Genomic DNA, 19,630 nt, shown 5'->3' on the forward strand with positions numbered 1-19,630 from the left:
GCACACAGCTCGGGCAGGAGAAGCCCCCCGACTGAAGCACCCCACTGACACACGCTGGTAGTTCTGGGGTCTGGGCGCTTTCCCTGGAAGAACTTGGCACCAGATGCAGCTTTTTTGGTACTTGTAGTTGATTTATGGCACCTGCGTTCCTTGTGTCTGGAGCAATCTGCTGCCCCCAAGTTATCAGTGAGGGGGGTTACCAAACCTCCTCTGCCCCAGCCCCCTCGCTCCCCCTCCCTGGCACACCGCGGGGCTGCACCAAGGACACGCAGGGCGTGCGTGTGCCCCATGGCCTGAGAGCAGCCCCAGCCCCAACTGGGCCACCCCATTTGGTGGCGGGGAGCCCCCTCCCACATGAGGGAAGTGCTGACCTCCCCTGCAGGACACAGCACAGAGGTGACACGCGCCGGATGGGCACAGCACGCACCTCAGCGACCCTCGGTGGCACAAGCACCTTAACCTGGGAGTCGGGGCAAAGCAAGGTGCCCGAAAAGCCTTCTATTTCTGGAGGGATTTACGCCCCACCGTAAAGCATTACAGACACGAACCCTTTCCACTAACCGGGGAGATCTGCTGCCCGGGAATAACACCAAGCCCTTCACGGCCCTGGCAATGAGCAGCTAACCCCAGCTTTCCCCGAAAAGCTCCGCTTCCCGCAGCCCTGCACCCGTCACCTCTGGGGGGGTCCCGGGGGGGTCTCGCAGGGGGCCGGGGGTGTGTGGGTGGGAGCGGGCAGGGGAGTGGGGCGGCGAAGTCGGGCAGGCGGAGGGGAGGGCAGGGAGGGATGGAGCCCCTGGGCAGGGGTGCGGGGGGCAACGGGGGGCAGCAGGGTGCGGGGGGCAGCAGGGTGCGGGGGGCAACGGGAGGGGGGGACAGCAGGGGTGCAGGGGACAGCAGGGGGGTGGGCAGCAGGGTGCGTTGGGCAGCGGGGGGGTTCAGCAGGGTTCAGGGGGATGGGGGGGGGGCACAGCACTCACAGTCGCAGCGCAGGGCGCGCTCCCGCACGGCGGCTCCGCACAGGTCGCACCAGCCGCGGCGCAGGGCGCGGGGCACGAAGCGGTGGCCGCGGCCGCGGCCGCTCTCCGGGGGCTCCCCGGGGGCCGGGAAGATGCTGCGCACGTCGGGCAGCAGCCGCGGGACCCCCCCGCGCCGCCGCAACCGCCGCGCCCCCCTCGCCCCGCCGGGGCTCCCCGGTACCCGGCCGCCCCCCGGCTCCGGGGCGCTGGGAGCGGGGCCCGACGGCCGCCGCATGGTGCCGGGAGGGGGGCACGGCCCCAAACGCCCACCCCCCCCCGGCCCCAAAAGCTCGCAAGCCCACGGCCGCGCCACGGGCTCCCGGCACCGGGCAGCGCAGGCGCCTTGGCCCGGCCCCGGGGAGGAGACAGGGCCGGGGGGGGGGGGCGTGGGAGCGGCCGCCGTGGGATTCCCACGGGGAACCCCCCGCCTCGAAGGCTGCCCCCAAAGCCACCCTCCGGACCTCCCCCCGCGCCCTTGCTCCCCCCACGGAAAGGGATCCCCCTTCCCCCGGGGGCGGGGGGTTTCTCCCAGCAAGACCCTTCCCCGTGGGACCCGCACCCCCACGCTCTCCCGAGACCCCTCCCCACGGGACGCGGCTCCCCGTGGGCCCGATGCTGGCTGGGGGCAGCGCACAGCACCCCCGGTCCTGGTGCTGCAGCTGGGGCGGGCAGCCCTCAGCACAGAGCTGGTGGGGGCGGCAGCATCCCATCCCCATCCCATCCCCATCCCCATCCCCATCCCCATCCCCATCCCCATCCCCATCCCCATCCCCATCCCCATCCCCATCCCCATCCCCATCCCCATCCCCAGGTTTGCCCCCCCAGGAGCAGTAGGAGCATGTCTAAGGTGCTGCTTTATATACGGACACTAAAACCCGGGTGCAGCCACACAGGCTGGTGCAAACCCTCTCCTAGCTCAGCCTGAATGCATGGACCTGGCTGCAAGGGCAGCTGGAGCGAATTCCCTTTCCCCACTGAAATGCCAGCAGAGCTCTGGAGCGCCGCTGAGGGCTGCGAGCCGAAGCAATTATCTCTCCCAGCTGAGGCTTTTGTGGTTGTGGGAGAAGTGAAAGGGAAAATATTATGGCCAATTTCTGGAGTGGATCTGAGCAGGTTCCAGCACTGCGGTGCCAAGGATAGCCGTGTCTGGTTTGCCAAGCCCTCTGGACACCCTGGGCCATGCAGGACATGCATCGCCCAGGCTTTGGGCTAGCTGTCGAACCACCAGTACATCCCTTCTCTGCGGTGCTCATTCGCTTTGGTTTGAAACACGTAGCTGGGGCAGAATCACGCCTGTGCTCCTCTGGTTTGTGTGAGAGCAGCCAGGTGAAGCGACAGCTGCAGTGAGCGGTGCTGGGCTGTGTGAGCCCTGGCTTCGGGATGCTGAATGTGGTATCTTCACGAACTCCCAAGGACAAGACGAGCCAAAGATATTTAAGTCCTTTTGGAGGATTTTAGTTGGAAGGATGGATTAAAACACTGGCTCTGAGTTACAAAAGACTAGTGCCATAAGCAGTCACCGATAAGAGCTTAAAACTAAAGGAATTATGCAGCCCGCAAAATTCGAGTTTTGTTCTGTGTTAAGTAGCATGATTAATATCTGTAAGGTCCTTTTCTTCCCTGTTTGGGATCCTGATTCACTTTCATGCATCCTCTGCTTCTGCTTGAGAACAGCAGCAGATTTATTCCTGGGCAAGTGTTTTCCCCCAAAGTCGGTATTTCGTCCTGTCCTCTTCCCTGACCATGAACAGAACAAGGAGTCAGCCTTGGTTCTGGGAGTCCCCTTTGCAGCTGCTGTGTTAGGGCAGTTTAAGCACGGCAAGGGATGGTGGTAAAAACTATTTTTTTTTTTTTTTTCCTGTGCCAAGACATAAATCCCTTCTTGCTAGAGCCAAACGTGTTCCAGGTCAGATGCTCAGCTGGTCCAAATCAGCCCAGCTCCACTGAACCCGAGCAAGTGCCAGGGCTCCCTGCCCTGCTCCGATGGGGGATGTCAGTAAATTTGGGGTGGATTAAAGATAACATTAGTTATAAAACTAGGAGAATCCTAGAAAATAATTTGCAGGGGAAAAGTTTTTAAGTGATGGCTTAGTTCCACCGCTTGTACAGTAAGCCGTTGGGTTTGACAGTCAGGATGTTGGTTTTTACAATTAAAATGAATGGGAACGTTCAGACTTGGTGCCAAATACCACTCAGAAGCAGTTTCCTGTGCAGGGGCAGCTCCTGGCACTCTCAGCCTGTTCTTACAAGAAAGCAAAGCCAGGCACAGTCCCGGAGCTGCTGCTCCTTGCTCCTTCAAGCCATGGTGTGCACCTTGAAGCCTGCTGTCCCCCTGCAAAATTCACATCCCTGCTGAGACCTGGGCAGAGGTCGGTCAGCTCCAGGGGCACGCTGTTTTTTCCTTGTGCCACCATACATCTCCCAGTAGGGGCTGGAAATTTTTGCCATGGTCAATCCAAGGATTGACCCACACCAGGCAGCCCCCTGCCCCTCCGTGGTGCCGCTCTGACCCCGGGCGCTGGCCGAGTTCTGTGGTCCCAGGGCTGGGGACGAGCTCTGGGGCCCGCAGGAGCTCGGGGACCAGAGCAGCCCGGCAGGCCCGGACTTGGCTGAAAGCTTTTGGCTGAGCCAACGCGTGTCACCTCCAGAAAACATGCTGGGAAGGGAACTGGAGGAAGGGTGAAGGGAAGATCTGGGTGTTTCGTTCCCTGCCGAGGGACAGGTTCGGGCAGGCACGCTGAGCATCCCCGCCGCGGCTGAGTCAGACGCGTTTGCTTGCCCAGACAATGGCTCAGCCTCTGCTTCCAGCGGCACCACCGGGAGCTGCACGGAGCCGCCCCTGGGCTCTGCTGGTGCCGGCGCTGCCCAAGTCCTGGCTCCAACCTCCCCGAGCACCAGCAGCCAGCGGTGGTGACAAGGCAAACACACGGCCATGGGCTTCGTGCAGGGAGAAAGAATGAATCCAAACGTGTCCTAAATCCCCTTTCACCAGCACAGCCACCACCTCGCAGACCACAGGAGCAAAGGGGGGCCACCGGCTGCCGCCCCACACCCTGTTAGTGCTCAGCCTTCCCAGGGTGAGGAGCAGGGTCTGGGACACTGATATGTGCGTGCATGCCCTCGGTGTGCCTGCAAGGGGTGGGAAGAGCCGGGGAACCCTGCCTGGTCTCTGCCAGGAACCCTCTGGGTGTAAAAGCTGCCTTAGAGCCTGCCTGACCCTGTCCCCTGTGCTGGGACACGGGTGCCACCCTGCCTGGCTTCCCGGCAGCCCAGGCGCTTTGCTGTCACCCAGCCCGGGCTCTCTGCAGCACCACGGGCTGTGGGATCTGTCACAAGCCATAAATCACCCCAGGGATGGGCAGGAAGAGGTGGACAAAGGGGGTGGCACACCCGATGCTTCCCACAAAGAGCTCCTTGATACCATCGCAGGCTCGCAGTCTGACAACCCGGGCTTCCCGTATCACTGAGCTGCAGGCGAGCAGCTGACTCAGCCGATAACCAGAGGATTACGGCTTCTCGTAACACCCAAGGTCAGAAAACAGTAGGAAATTCGGAGCATAATGCATTCCCCAACAAAGGACTGGGTGCAGCCCTGATGCAGAGCAGCAGGGCCCGTCCTCACCATTCTGGGCGCTTCCTGGCTGTCAGTGAGGTGGGAATAACGCGATCCCCATCCGTGCTATTCCTCTGGGGCGTAAGAGGAGAGCTTTCTGCTTGCATCCTTCCCAGGGCAGCTTCAGACAACCCCATCAAGCCCAGAGGTTGCCTGCTTTGGTCCCCTGGTCCCCATCTCCACCCCGTCCCCATCCCTGCTGCACCCTGCCACCCAGGCTGTCGTCACCTCCTCAGATGAACATTTTCCCCTGTATTTATTAATGAGGTGGATGTTTAGGATTTCTTTTTGTCTTTCACCCAAAAGAAGTATGCCTGCTTTCTCTCAGGGGAGCCATCTTGCCTCAGCGTTTACTAACACCCCAGGTGAGGATGGAGACGTTTCAGTGAGGGCTGTTTGGAGAAGGCGCACACACACGCACAGACGCGTCCATAAACACCGATCTCAGTTACATTTATAGAAAGGCACCAAAACAGAGAAACCTCCCCCAGCTTCCTGCGCCTGCTGCCATCAGCAGCCCGGGACGGGGCTGAGCTGGGGACAAGGCCGGGAGGCAGGAGGAGGGCAGGCAGGGACGGCGGCTGCACCCCGAGCCCCCCGCGGGCAGCGCTGGAGCCGTCCTGGGCCGGATCCGGCCTCTCCTCCATCGGGTGCAGCATCCCCCTGCCCTGGGCTCTGCCCCAGCCCGCGAGGCATCGGTGAGCACGGGAATGTTAACGGGGGGCATCAATCCCGAAACGGGCAAGAGATAATTTCTAGCCTCTCTATCATCCGACATCGTGCTACAGAGAAGCTAGAAAACCATGAAGTCCTTCAAGCACTTTTCAAAGGGAAAAACCCTCGTGCTGTGCCAACTTTCTCATCAAGTTTTCACCGGAGAACTGTGCAAAGTGACGGAGCGGAGAGGTAGGATTGGGGGGGAGCTCCTCAGACACGAGCGCCCAACTCGTGCACAGCTCTGGACCCGAGGTGCTGTGGGTGCTCCCTGCTGCCAGCAGCGCTTTGCTTCAGCACCTGCAAATCCGCCGCGTCCTCAGAGGCCGGGAGTGGGGGCAGCCCTGCTCAGCCTGCGGGAACAAAATCAAAGGATTTGGCTGGGGAGGGCTGGGCTGGGCTCGTGCAGTCCCAAACCGCGGCGTGGGCTGGGCACCAGTGGCTGGGCTCATTCCTGTGTCTGCTGCTGCGAGTTCTTCGTGCCGTAAGCAGACCAGACCTCCCCTTGTGCCTGCTTTTATTCACGGTGGATGTGCCGCAACAGCACGCTTGGTCCTATAGAAGCCAAGCTGAAGTGAAACACTGGTTTCCTTTTTTCTTCCAAAATACAATCTGAAGTTCTTTGAGGTTTTGATATGGATATCCATAGTGTTGGTTTGCACTGAGACCCTCAAGAGAAGGTTAAAGAGGAAGAAACCCAAGGGGGGGGCTGCCAGCAGTGGGATTTTGCAGGGGGTTTCGTCCAGAAGCAGAAAGCATCGGCTTCTGCACGGCAGCCAGCAGCTGACAGCACTGAGCAGCAGGGAGAAGGGCTGGAAGGAGGGCGGTAGGCATTGCATAGCATTTGCAGTAGATCATGCTTCAATTTCCAAGAAAGATAAACCCTCTCCTGCTGCCAGATGATGATGCAAACGTGGTGCTGCTGGAAGAGCCGTGCCAGTGGCTGTGGTCGTGCTCGGCGCCGGGCTCAGCTGTCCCCAACACGGCACCGGGGCGCTCGTCCCCCAGCCCCCAGGCAGCACCCGCAGCACCCTGCGGGGCATCGCCGCCTGTCCTCACCCTCTGGGCAGGATCCACCCCACTCACCGCTCGATGATGCTGTTGTTGAACCGGAGGTCGCACGTCACTGACTTCATCTGCTCCAGGAGCTCCTGCATCCTGCCGGACACACAGCGAGGGACTTACACGGGGGCTGCCCAGCGACCCCCGCCCGCTGGAGAAGCAGAAGCAATGGGTGACCAGCAGGGATGCCCCAAACCATGGTCACTGAGCTGGGATGACACCGGGCAGCCCCGGCCCTAGACCAGCCCTACAGAACCGGAGCCCTCGCCCCAGCGCCGCCCCACAGCTCACGCTGAGGATGAGCAGCAGGCAGTGGCGTTGTCCCCACAGCATCAGGATGTCCGCAAGCCCTCTTCCAACACTCACTGGAAAGCCATCTCCCGGCGGGCCTGGCTCAGGGGGACGGGTGAAGGCACCGGGGGGACCAGGGCCAGGCTCCGTTTCTCCGTCACGGCCACCTGGGGAAACGTGTCCAACGCCTGCAGAGATGGAGACACTTGGCAGCTCCAGCACCCAGCGAGCTGCTCGCTCTTGTCTCATCCACGGGTGCTGCGTGTGCGCAGCCTCTCCGTGAGCACCCTGCTTAGCCGAGGGAGCAGAGGGTGACCAAACGCTTGGGGAAATGACACGTGTATGGTCACACCCAGCACACCACCTCTTCAGGAGAAGCAGAATGACCTAACCAAAGGGCATCGACCGGTGGCTGTGCTCCAAGGTGTCAGATAATCCATCACGACAACTGGAGGTGACGCATCTTCTCTTCTACCGCTGCAATTTCCTGCCTGCTGAGTACAAACTAACTGCCCAGCACCACGCAGTCAGTTTTGGACTGAGAGTGCCACAGCCAAAGGTTTACCCAACCCTTGTTCTGCTCAGTGGAGCAAAGCAAACTCCCAAAACTCCAAGCATAACTCCAAAAATCTGCAGCAAGTTGTTGAAATGTGCCCGGTGCTTCCCTCCCGAGCAGGGCGGCAGCGCGGGGACCTACGTGCTGCAGGCACTCCTGGCACTCCATCGCCTCCACGCCGCAGGTGCTGATGCGGTTGCTGAGCCTCTTCAGATGCTTTTTTGTCTCGCACACCTTCCTAGAAAGGAAAACAGCGGCAAAAATTCCGGTCAGCGTTTGTCAGCGATGGGGCTTATCAGATATATTTTTTTTGTTTTAATTTGCATCACTTTCTGCAAACCATGCTGGATCGGAGTTAAAATCCCGAGGGAAAGCAAAGGAGTCACCACGGTGCGGTAGCTGCAGCCGCCACAGGTGAGGCCGTCCGAACAGCACCGACAGCAAACTAACTAGGGGAACCGTGGCTTACACGGGGCTAGCTCCAGAGCATCGCTTCTGCCTGAGGTGCAGCTCCTCTGTCCCCCGCAGAGGACTAAGCTCCTATTGAAGGTGGGCACTGGGCTTTGCACCCCACCGCTGGGCTCTCCTTTCACACCTGAAGCCCGTGAAGGCCAGAAAATTCCCCCCTCAGCCCACCCTGCCCAGGCTCCAGCCCATGGGAACCCCTTCAGGTTTTGGGGCTGATCCCCTGATCCTGCCAGCTCTGGGGCAACGGGGCCACAGAGCCAGCAGGTGCCCCAGGAGTGACACAGCTGTAGTATAAAAAAAGGTTTGGTTTGGCCTTTAAAAAAAAGGGAAGAATATTTAAGGTGAATGGTCCACCTCTGGTCCCCAGAAAACAGCCACCTCACCGCAAACCCTCGCTGCCAGCAGGAAGAAACTCAAAACAAGGCAATTACAACTGAAGCAAAAACAATTTTTAAATATCCAGTTGTGACTCACAATGCGTCCTGCCTAAGGACAGAAAAACAGATGCAAAAATACTCCAGGAAAACAAGCAGCAGCTTTTCTCCTTCCCCTGAGTAAAAGCAGAAGCCCTGCTTGGGCACAGACGGGGCTCGTGCTGCGGGGACGGATTTCATCCTGGGACAAAGCTCCCCCCGGAGTCAAGGGGAGATTTAAGAGCAGCGTGAAGGGATGTGGCAGGGGGTGAGCCCCCACTGTGGGTAATAATTTCTGTCCCAAAACCAAAACCTCACCGTGGTGAGGGTTTGCAGAGGGAATCCCCCAGCTTCGCCCACTGCGGCTGGAGAGGGGAGGGCACAGGGGAACGGCAGCGCCGACACTGCCCGCTGCCCCTGGGCACGTTCTGGGCATCTCAGACAAATCCCCGGCCTAAAAAGCCCCCCAGAAGTAAATCTAATGCAGATGCTCCATGCCAGAAATTGGGACCAGGTCAGAAGCCGGGTTTGATCCTAAGGCACTGTAGAAAAATCATTCTCCTTCCACCCACACCCATGGGAATGGACGATCCGCTCTACAAGCAACCTTGCAATAAAAATGCAATTTCTGCAACATCCTCCTCTTGTAAACGCCTCCCCCTCACCCCGCTCCTTTCTTGCTGTAATAGGCAGTGGACTGTGCTCAATCACTGCAGGTTAATTTGCTCTTTACATTATTCCCCGAACACCACTTAACATAAAATCTCTCCTAACGGGCAGATCCCTTTGTCTCAGCAGGAATTTTGTCCTGATAAAATAACCACCGAGGAGGGAATCCAGCTGCATCAAGGGGAGCTGCAAGTTCGTGTTGGACAGGGCTGGTTTCAGCCTTAAAAGAGCCTGGTATAGGATAAAAAGTGGATACACAGAAGGTTTGCTAACGGGCACACAGAGCTTCTCCGAGGCCTGAAGCCCTCGCTGCTGCTGGAGGGTTACGGGAAGCTCCCCTCGCCCGCCCGGTGTCCCACGGGACTGCGGGGGGCCGGGAGCCCCAAACCCCGTGTGTTGGTACCTCATCCTGCTGCCGTGCAGGGCCAGGACGTCCTGGTACTGCCGCACACACTCGTCCTGGAAAATCAGCAGAACCTTCCTGGCCAAATGCCCCAAATTCACCCTGAAACCAGGAGAGACAAGGCGGGGAAGGGAGCAGACGTTATTTCTTGAAAGGCACGAAAATGAAAACCCCAGGTTAAATATCAGTAGAACTGAAGCTGGCTCCCGAACGGGGGAAGAGGGACTGGGCAAGCGGTGGTGCCAAGAAAATGAAACCAAAACATGACAAAGAACAGATTTCAATTCCCCTCTTTCAACGGAAAATGAAAGGAGAATTTTTGAAGATAGAAAAGCCCCACGGGCACTGTGCCGCCAGGGAAAGTCAGGCAGGTACGAAAGCGCTTTCCCAGAAACTGACACATCCTAAATGAGCATTTCAGTGAATAAACGAGCCCCAGACTGAGCGAGCACAGTGGGAGCAGCTGGCCTGAAATGTTCCTGTCCCCCACAGGGCTCTTTGCCCCCTGGCAGCTCCCCGGCCCCAGCTCCGCAGAGGTTTTTGCACGGTGCAGGAAGGTCCGGCACGGAGGAACCAGCACAGAAACCACCTGCCACAGGTGCTTAGGTCTTTCTCGAGACGAATGACCCAGGAACATTTTGCACCCCCTTGAGATGCACTCAGAAATGCCAAATGTCCGCCTGGCAACAGTTTGGGGCCAGAAGGGGAGGGGGTGCTGCTTACTTGTCCAGCTTGTGTATTTGCTCCTCGTTGTAGCCCAGCCCTGGGGGAGGAAAGACACGGGTCACCTGCTGGAGAAAGCTCCACGCGTTTTTGTGTTCATAACCCAATAAATGGGCAACTTCACAGTGCCCAGATCATGGGGGGGAGGGGGGGGTTCAGGGCTTCATTCCCTGGGATTACTGTCATGGTACAGAAACCAGCAGGGAAATAATTTGTTTTGCCCCCAGGTCGGTGCAGGGACGCTGCTGCTGCAGGCAGCTTGGCTGGGCAGCCCCCCAGGTGCACCCCGGGACTCACGCGGGCAGTTCCTGGCCTTCCTGAACTGCTTGTGTATGAGCTGCATCTTCTCCAGGCAGCACTCGATCTGCTGGATGCTGCGGAACGGGGACAGGGAAGGAGGCGTGAGGCCACAGGAGGAAAGCTAGGAGGTTGGGGTACCCTCCCCTGGCTACCCAGCTCGGCCCTGAAATCACACCGAAAACAGCAAAACCTTCACGGGTATTTTGATAAAGCCGCTCTACAAACCTTTTGTCTTCATGCGCTTGTTGCCCGTGCTGCACCAGCTCGGACAAAATGCCATCCAGTGCCGCCTGGAAGTCGTAGATGCTGTGGGAGCACTGGGAAAGCTCCTCCACGACCTGCAGGTGGGGAAGGGAGGTGGGGGCTGGCTGCTGCCGGCGCCGCCTGCACCCATGGGTGCTCCCAGCCCCTGCCTTGGTGCTCACCCTCTGCAGCCGGGTCTTCACCACGGCCAAGTCCTTCAGAGCCGGCAGCCCGCTGCCTCCGGGAAGAGCCTCGTACCTGAGGAAAAGGAATATTCCTGAATATTCAGGGATGAAAACGAATAAACCATCACCTGGGCACAGAAACACGTCCCTGGGGGAGCTGGGCGGTGGTGGGCTCAGGCAATAAGTCCCAGTTCAGGTACCCAACCAGAGCCACGAGATGCAAAGAGCTGATCGGTAAAAACTCACCCTGTGGTGTCCCATTTGTTCCAAAATTGCTAATTTTGTGTGAGCTGGCTCATGCTGGTTGGAGGGGGAGCACAGCACCCGGGCACAGCTCCCCCCAACCTGCCTCCTCCTTGCACTTATTCTGCGTTGTCATGGGCTGCAACAGCCCAAAAACCCCGAGCAGGAGCCAGAGCCCAAGGACTCCTTCTGGGCTCACACAAAACCAGAGCCTGGAAATTAAAAGCTGAAGCAAAGAGGGAGAAGCAGCCAGGGCGGCTCACTTCCCACCCAGTCTGCACAAGGAGCAAAAAAAAACCCTCTTGTGCTCCAGCTGCCAGCTCACTCCTGGAATTTATTTCTGATTATCCAGGCACCTTCGAGAGCCCCATATCTGAGCTGCGATGTGGGGATGACGGCAGCAGCATCGGTGCCTCCCCAGGCTGCTGCACCGGTGCCTTTGTGGGTCCTGCCTGCCCCTGGTCCCAGCACCCGGCACCCAGCACCCAGCACCCGGCACCCAGCACCCAGGCCGGCAGAGCCATCCCTGCACTTACAGCCCGCGGGTCTTCACCTCCATCAGCTGCAGGCTGGTGAGCACCGTGTTCACCCCTCTCCTCTGCTCCAAAACCCTCGAGCACTCTGATTTCAGGTTCCCGCTGCCACGAGAGAAAACAGCCCGTCCTGTTTTCTGCCTGCCCCGGCAGTGCCAGGGCTCAGTTTGTGGCTCCCCCCCTGGCTGCTTGCTGGAAAATGAGGGGCTGGGGGCACTGAAAGGGGCGCAGGGCTGGGTGGGAGGGTGCTGGGAGGGTGCTGGGAGGGTGCTGGGAGGGTGCTGGTCGGTGGGCACCGCGCAGGCACGGCGCAAGGAGCTCCTGCCCCAGGGGAATGCATAAGATGTTGAAAATGCACAATGAAGATTTTAATAACGAGGATGATGATGATGATGTTTTCCTCAGCATCTCCCAGACTGAAAAAAGTGGCCCAAAGGTAGCGAAGGGGGGGCAGGAACATCCTCAAACACTGAGCCCCCACCCGGGTGCAGTCCCCTTCCAGCCTGGCACCTGCGTCCCTAGCCTGGGGACGCTGTGCTCCCTCCCAGTGCCCCCGCTGCCCGCCAGAGGCTAGAAACCCCCGAGCATTTCAACCCTTAACACAAATTTCCTGGTGGAACAGGGAGGGACGGGCGGCCCCGGCACTCACATCACCCAGTGCAGGCCCCTGGCCACCAGCTCCTGGCAGCGCCGCAGCGCCTGGGCGATCCGCAGCGTCTGGTGCACAGTGCCCACCGCGCTCTGCAAGGCAAAGGGGTTGGACCCGATGATCTCTCAGGGTCCCTTCCAACCCCTACAATTCTGTGATTCTGTGAAAGGGACGGTACCAGTGGCTGGGTCCCCGCTGCCAGGCTCCCTGTGGCCATCCCCACCTACCTTGGCGGTGCTGCAGTCGGCCACGACGTCCACCTTGGGGACAAACTTCGGAAAGTCGAGCGCCGCTGGAGGGACGGAGAGCAGTCAGCCAGGGGGCTTCAGGGAAGACCGGCAGGGACGGCTCCTGCCAGCCCTACAAACCCCCGAGCTGCTCAGGATGTCAGGAACAGGAGCAGCTGCGACACTCGAGGCTTAGAGCAGCTCTCCGAGATATTTTGGAAACGTGGGTGAAGGCACGAGCCGCCTGCAAAGCGGGCAGCCACAGAGCACACACGGTAACATCTAGGGGGGAACTGACCCTGAAACCTTCTAATCCTGCCCCAGCACCATCGCCCTGCCACCTCCTGCTCTGCCTTGGACTCCATCAGGACGATCCTTTAAGCAAACCCCTCTGACAGCGCCCACCCCATCCCCTGGACGGGGAACGCTGCGGTGCGTCCCCGCCGAGGGTACTCACGGTCTCTGTATCTCACTCCCACCACCTCTTCTGGCTGCTCGGCGGAGCTCAGCAGGGTCAGGGGGTTGTGCTGCGTGGTTCTGCAGAAGCTGTGGGCCTGCAGGTTAGGATCCAGCTCGTACGGGTGACCTTCATAAAAATATTCTTGATGGTGGGGAGCTATGCTCGTTTGTTTGAAGACAGCGTCTAAAAACTTGCTGGTACTGAAAATGAAAAAAAAATAAAAATGAAAGGATGGGGAATGAGCTGCAAGGTTTGTGTTCAGATTTCCCTCGCTTTAGCAGGCTGCAAGCATCTTCTCGTGGCAAAACAGCGCAGAGGCCAGCGGGGCCTCTCCAGAGCTCAATTCCCAAATTCACCCAGCCTCTCCTGGGGGGTCCTTACGTGTTGTAGGAGTGGATGTAGATGCGATGCGAGGAAGCCTGCTGCAGGGAGAAGACGTCGACCACGATCCTGTGCAGAATGTCATTGGTTTCTGCAAAAAACTGATCGAACCCCCAGCATTTCTCCTGATCCGCCTCCAGGATATTGGCCAGGATGGGTATGAGCTGGTCCTTCAGCCCCCTGCGGCAGCAAGAGGAGAACGAGGAGAGGTTTTGTGCCTATCGGTGTAACCATGAGCCACGGTAGGGGGCTCGGCAGGGGCAGGGTGCAGCTGCAGCCCCACGGGGAGCAGGGCCAGGATGCAGGACCCACAGCACCATCGGGGACACTCACGCCGAGAGCTGGCAGGTGACGGGCAGCTCGTAGCTCCACTCGATGCTCCCGTTCTCCTGCCTCTGCACGCCCGCGATGGCCCCGGGGGGCTTCTCAGTGGTGATTTTGTACCTGGGGGGAGGAAACGGCTCGGTTTGTCCTCGCGGGAGAAAGGAGCCGGGAGACGTCCGTCTGGGCACCACGGCCCCCGGGTGCAGCAAAGAGGGAAAGGAGAGTGCATGAGTGGGCTGGGGAGGGCACAATTTAACAAAAATAAATCAGAGGTAGAAAATAGCTCAAGAAATAGTCAAAAAGTTTCACAGGAACATTAACCCTAACTTCTCGTTCAACTGTTTAGCCCCCGAGGAAGCATTTGTGGGGTCAGCAGGACAAATGCACACAGACCCCCACCATGCTGTGTATGCTCCCCACACCGCCGAGAGCGTGCGGCCAGCCACGAGCTACATTTCCAGGCTCTCTGGGTTTTACAGGATCGAGCTACCCTGCAGTCAGAGGGTGCTGCAGGCAGGCACTGAGCCGCCACCAGCTCGTCCTGCAGCCCCCAGCCGCGGCGCCCCCTCCCCAGGGCACAGCGCCGAGCCCCCCGGTACCCACATGGTCTCCTTGTTCCTGCGGGGTCCCCTGAAGGGGACGAAGGGCAGGCTGCCGGTGGCAGCGTGGTAGAAGGTGACGCCGATGCTCCACAGGTCGACGGTGACGCCGTAGGCCTTCTGCTGCGGCTTGCGCAGGACGGCTCGCTCGTACATGTCCGGGTGCTGGAGGGGCGAAGCAGAGAGCGGCGCTGCCCTGGGGCATTTAAAACTGCTCCTTTGGGCCTCTTCTGCTGCGACCCCAAAAGAAAACGCGGCCCGGGGTGCTGCAAGCAAAATGCTGACCACCTCTCTTCGAAACTCATGGCCCCTTTGACTTGGGGCTCTGCAGGTCACCGCTTCTCCCCGTGAGTCGCCCGGCTGTTGGAGGGATGGGGACTGGGTCCCCCCAGGACACCCCACAGCCACCAGACGGGCCCCGTGCTGTACTCACGAGATACTCCTCTGTCCCATAGACGGACACAAACTTTTCGTCGTCTTCCAGCTCTCGGGCGGCCCCAAAATCCGTCAGCTTGTAGATGCTCTGCCCGTCTTCCCCCACCAGCCGCATGATGTTGCCGGGTTTGATGTCCCTGTGCACCACGCCGTTCTCGCGCAGGTGGTTCATCCCTGCCACTGGGAGCGAGGAGGGAAGCGTGGGCTCGGAGCTCTTTGCTCAAGCGGGCTTTGGGTGAATGTAGGGGTAAAAGAAGGACCAGAGCAGGGACAGGCCCCAGGGCTGGCTCTGCATTAATGGGAACCAGCGTGACTTTGGGGAAACGGAGACGAGGAGCGAGCAGGTGGGGAAGCACAGCCCAGTCCCCTTGCTGTTGGGTACGGAGATCCTCAGGTTTCCCCAGAGCAGTGCTCGCCGACCCAACCTGTCCCAGGTGTTATCTCTGACCATACAGGCTGCCCTAAATGCCCACAACCCCAGCACCGTGTGGTTCCAGCCCATCCCAGAGCCCCAGAAATGGGGACAGGGATGGGGACGGGGATGGGGACGTGGACGCGCATGGCCCCTGCTCACCCACGCACTGCAGCACGACGAGGAACTCAGGCTCGGCCAAGCCGAAGGCGTTCGCTGGGTCCTCGAGGACGTTGAGCAAGCTGCCGCTCGAGCAGTACTCCATCACCAGCACCTTCTGCTTGCTGCTGCCCTGCAGCGGGGAGCGGCGGTGAGGGCGCGGGCGGCTGTCCCTGTCCCGGCACTGCTGGCCCCGTGGTTTCCGAGCCGCGGCCCCGCTTACCGTCTCCTCCACGGCAAATAACTTGACAATGTTTTTATGGTTCAGCTTCCTCAGCATCTCGAACTCCCTCATCTGCACCTCCTGCGGGCGGAGGTAACTGGCATTGTTGAAGACCTTCACAGCAACCAGCTCCCCTGATTTCTGGGAAAAGAGGAAAAGGAGAAAAAGGAAATGGAGCGTCACCCTGCCTGTGCCCCGACCAACTGCGTTAGCTCCAGCACTGCTCTCACAGCCCGCTCTGGATGCAAACTGTGCTCACAACAGAGCTCGCTTTCTTAACAGGTTTCCTCAGCCTTTGCTGTCTACGTTGCAAAAGCCAGAGATGCTGCTCGGCTCCGTTTGCTTCCTGCCTCTGAAGCCCATGTGCTCGGTGGGAGCGTGTTTATGCTGTTGTCACAGGTTTACGGCGGGGCTGGAGGCAGCCAGCCCCCGCCTGCTCTCTGCAGGACAGGGCTGCTTTCAAAGCATCCTCGCAGCCCCGAGCCCTGCAGAGGCAGCTTGCTTAATAAACTTCAAAGGCCAGTGGGGCTGAAAGTCTCTGTTCCAGCCCTGGCAAGTGTTTGCACGATGTATGCAAATCGCCATGGATGGGGTTTTCAAAACCTCTGGGCATTCCCCAGAGCAGCTCCCGCCGCGATGCAGGGGAGCGCCGGGCCGGCAGCACCCGCACTGTGAGCCCCAGCGAGCCCTAAAAGCGGCCCTCACCCCACAGCGCTCTGCTGGGGGAAGCAGCCAGGGGAAAAAAATGAAAATAAAACCCAAACAGCCCCAGCACTGCCGGCAGCTGCGGCTCATGGGATGGCGAGGGCGAGCGGAGCATCCCCATACTGCGGGGCAGGAGGGCTGGGGCATGGGGGCGCCGTGGTCCTGGGGTGGCCGCCACCCCCTATAACCCCCCCTGGCACCCCCTCACCTTGTTGCGAGCTTTGTAGACGGAGGCCGTGGCACCCTGGCCCAGCAGGTCGTCCGTGCTCCAGAGGTAGTTGGGGGTGCTCTGCATCGCCTGCACCGCCGCTGCGGGGAAGCACAGAGGTCACCCCGGCGGCTGCTCGCATCCCCCTGCCCGGCCCCACCACCATGCCCGTCCGTCCGTCCGTCCATCCGCTCCTGGCAGTGCACGGGGACGCCGACGGCCCAGCATGGCCCTGGCAGGCAGCTCCCAGCCTCCTACCTCGCCGGCGCCGCTCTGCGCGAAGGGCTGCGCATGAGAGGCAGGGACGACGCCGTTGGTTCTGCCCAAAACCACCCGGCCGCTGGGACCTGTCGGGGCCGGCAGCAAAACACTGACAGATGCAAAAAAAAAAAAAACCACACACACACAAAACACAACACAAGCACACAGAGCTGTAAGGTGGAGGGAGGCACCTCCCCGCTGCGAGAATAGAAACCTATGGGATTGCAAAACTCGCTCTGCGAGAATCAGCTGCGGCTGGAGGAGGAAATGCTTCAGCTTCCTGCTCGAGAAAAAAAAATTCCCAGAGTTGCAGCCATCCCCAGGCCGGGGCTGGGACAGCCTCTGCTGAAGGCAAACAGCGCTGGGCACCGGCCAGCACCCAGCCCTGCCTGGGGCGGGCAGACGGGAGGCAAAGGCAGAGCAGGATGCGTGCCCAGGGGCTGTGCTCAGCCTCCGTCAGCGGTGCCAGGCTCCCAGGCACGGTCCTGCCGTGCCTGTTTGGTGCTGAGGGGTCAGTGCTGGCCCCAGCTGCACGGGCTGCAGTATTGCACGTGGGGACGTGCTCAGGGTGGGCTGCTGGCACTGTTCTGCTTACGGAGCCACCGGGTGCTCCGGCCGGGTGCTCAAAGCCCCACCAGGGGCTTCTCCAGAGCACAGAAGCCTGCAGTAGCTGGTCTTTTTCCAAGTCTTCTCCATAGCTCCGTGAGGAGATGGATTTATCACGACCTGTCCATCTCCAGGAGCTGCTTTGCAGACGTTACAGGTCCCAGAGGCTTCCCACACCCAGCTGCAAGGACAGCTCAGCTCCTCCGGCCCTGCCCCAGAACCTCTCTGCTTGTGCAAGCCCAGCGTGCTCCCGGCAGCCGAGCCACGCCGCGGCTGCCGCACGGCTCCGGCGGTGCCCACGCACCCTGGGACCACAAAATTATCCATGCAACCACGTTCATTCACCCCAGCCTCTCCTGTTCCCCGGGGGTGTTCCTGCAGACCCCAGCTCCAGCTCCCTCCCGGCTGTGCCAGCACCGCAGAGCTCAGCAGCTCCCTGTCCCCGCAGGAGCCTTTGAGCCTGCCCCAGGTAAAGCTGCCCCAAAGAAGCGCAGAGAAGGCGAGAGGAAGCAGGTGCAGACAGAGCAAACAAGGCTGCCTCCCTCCCCAGCCGCAAACCCTCCCCCCATGTGTGTGAAGCACCAGATCCGGCCCGGCCCCAGCGCCTGCAAACACTGCCAGCGGCTTTCGGCAGCGAGCAAAGGGCGGAGGGGAGATTTCGGGGCATTCCCCAGCCCCGGCTGCTCCCGAGCTGCACCTCCAGCGTCGCTCTCACCGTATTTCAGCGATCAAGGAGATCGAGGACTTCTCATCTCAGCAGGGAAAACCAAGGGAGGCCGTGGCGGGGCTCAGCGTCACCGGCCCCACATGCACACGGGCTCGGTCACGCAGCAACGCTTCAGCGGTGCCTCCGTGGGGTGTCCCCAGAGAGGGGCCAGAATTAGCCCCAGATGCTCAGATCCTGGCCCTGCTGGGGAAAAAGGCAGCGGGGAGGGCAAGGGGGTCACAGCCCAGGCCTGGAGCTGACGGATGAGGGGTGCACGGTGCGGGATGGGGGGTGCTCAGGGCACCCTGCCGCTGCCTGCACACCTGGCTCACTTTCCCTGCTCGCTTTCTGGCTTCCAGTGCCCACACCTCACCTCGCCCAGCCTCAGCACCAGCAGCCCGGGTCCCTCTGTCAGGAATTTCTTTAGGCTCACAGGGATGCGTCTAGGAGCTTTCCTGGCGGAACGAAGCCTGCATCAGTGTTTGAATCTGTGAGCACGAGATGCGTGCAAAGAAAGGATGCGATGCTTCACTGCTCTGCACACAAACCCTGTGCCTAACTCGCTCGCTAATTACGGCCGAGCTTCGTTTCGCAGCCACGGGAGAGGCTGCCCCACAGCCCGCGGCGCGGTGCTGAGCCAGCAGGGCCCGGCGGCGGTCACGGCAGCCGCAGAAGCGAAGCGCCGCATCGCCGAGATCAGAGTCACCCCACTGCAGCTCAGCTAACGGGAAGAGAAAGGGACGGACGACTTCGCAAAGTCGTTTCCAGCCTCGTTTGAGATGGGCTGGGGACGCTTCGGAAACCTTTCCCCACGCAGAAAAAACAAACCACTGCTCGTTTCTCGTCTCAGGCCTGCACCAAAACCGCGCCGATGAGAGCCGTTAAGGCCAGGAAGAGGCGAAGTGAAACCCGCCGAGGGAAATGCCGAAATTTCTTCCCGAGCTGCCCACGGGCACCCCGCGCCCCTCGCCTGCTCCCACCCTGCTGCTGCCCCCCGCGGGACTCGGCTCCCTGCTGCAAAAAGAAACCGAAAGGGAGGCTTTAGGGCCATAACCCCCTGCCAGGTGTTTCTCAGGTTTCTGACCCGCACGCGTGGGTTCAGCTTTCACCGACAATGAGCCGAGCTGGGCTGCTGATGGGTAAAGGCAGGCAGGAAATAACTAAAATACTTTATAACGCCCCAAAAGGATTATTGTCGGTTGTGCAGCAAGGCTCCTCGCAGTAGCAGGAAGGGAGCTGGGAAGGGAGGATTTGAGCAAGAAGGGAGCTCAGGAGGAAGGGATTTGAGCAGGAAAGGGATTCAGGAGGAAGGATTTGAACAGGGAGGGAGTTCAAGAAGAAAGATTTCAGCAGGAAGAGGGTTTGGAAGGAAGGATTTGAGCAGGAAGGGAGTCCAGGAGGAAGAATTTTAGCAGGGAGGGAGCTCAGGAGGAAGGGTTTGAGCAGGAAAGGGATTCAGGAGACCGGATTTTAGCAGGAAGGGAATTGGGAAGGAAGGATTTTAGCAGGAACAGAGTTTGGAAGGAAGGATTTTGGCAGGAAGGGAGTTCGGGAGGAAGGGTTTTAGCAGGGAGGGAGCTCGGGAGGAAGGATTTTAGCAGGGAGGGAGCTCGGGAGGAAGGATTTAGCCATCAGCGCCTGCTCCAGGCGGGGGCAGCAGAGCCCCACCGATGCCGAAGCTCCCGCAGGGATCCGGCCCCGCGGCGGGGGGGGGTCGGGGGGAGCCGCGCCCTCCCCGGGGCCGCAGCCCCGACCCCGCTCCCCCTTTTTTGCGCTGAAGGTGGGGGGAAAGGAGACGATCGGAAGGGGGCAAGGGTGTTACAGCATCCTCCTCTGCGCTGCT

The 19,630-nt window shown here is 60.2% G+C and overlaps 2 protein-coding genes across 3 annotated transcripts in view; both read right to left on the bottom strand.

Annotated features, from left to right (window-relative positions):
- Positions 1 to 1,360, bottom strand: part of RASSF5 (Ras association domain family member 5) — a 29,381-nt gene extending 28,021 nt beyond the window's left edge. Inside the window, exon 1 of the mRNA XM_083812569.1 lies at positions 978 to 1,360. Within this exon, the coding sequence (XP_083668695.1) occupies positions 978 to 1,251 (274 nt within the window). The 5' untranslated portion in view covers positions 1,252 to 1,360. The remainder of the gene's footprint in view (positions 1 to 977) is intronic.
- Positions 1,361 to 4,899: 3,539 nt separating this feature from the next.
- Positions 4,900 to 19,535, bottom strand: IKBKE (inhibitor of nuclear factor kappa B kinase subunit epsilon). 2 transcript variants are annotated; one of them, XM_083812761.1, is made up of 22 exons: positions 17,797 to 19,535; positions 16,473 to 16,561; positions 16,215 to 16,315; positions 15,302 to 15,442; positions 15,082 to 15,211; positions 14,506 to 14,687; positions 14,077 to 14,237; positions 13,483 to 13,593; positions 13,150 to 13,329; positions 12,766 to 12,968; positions 12,309 to 12,373; positions 12,082 to 12,173; positions 11,436 to 11,537; positions 10,654 to 10,729; positions 10,454 to 10,566; positions 10,226 to 10,302; positions 9,929 to 9,968; positions 9,206 to 9,307; positions 7,394 to 7,490; positions 6,772 to 6,884; positions 6,430 to 6,501; positions 4,900 to 5,696 (listed from the first exon to the last, which is right to left on the bottom strand). In XM_083812761.1, the coding sequence occupies exons 3-22, from the start codon at positions 16,299 to 16,301 to the stop codon at positions 5,663 to 5,665; spliced, it is 2,178 nt and encodes a 725-aa protein (XP_083668887.1). In that variant the 5' UTR covers positions 16,302 to 16,315; positions 16,473 to 16,561; positions 17,797 to 19,535; the 3' UTR covers positions 4,900 to 5,662. The 2 variants fall into 2 exon arrangements, with proteins under 2 accessions (XP_083668887.1, XP_083668888.1); XM_083812762.1 differs by lacking the exons at positions 16,215 to 16,315; positions 16,473 to 16,561; positions 17,797 to 19,535 and adding an exon at positions 15,561 to 15,583 and having other exon boundaries at positions 4,901 to 5,696.
- Positions 19,536 to 19,630: the final 95 nt, after the last annotated feature.

The sequence above is a fragment of the Anser anser genome (genome assembly GCF_964211835.1).
Source record: "Anser anser genome assembly, chromosome: 27".
NCBI classification, from domain to species: Eukaryota; Metazoa; Chordata; class Aves; order Anseriformes; family Anatidae; genus Anser; species Anser anser.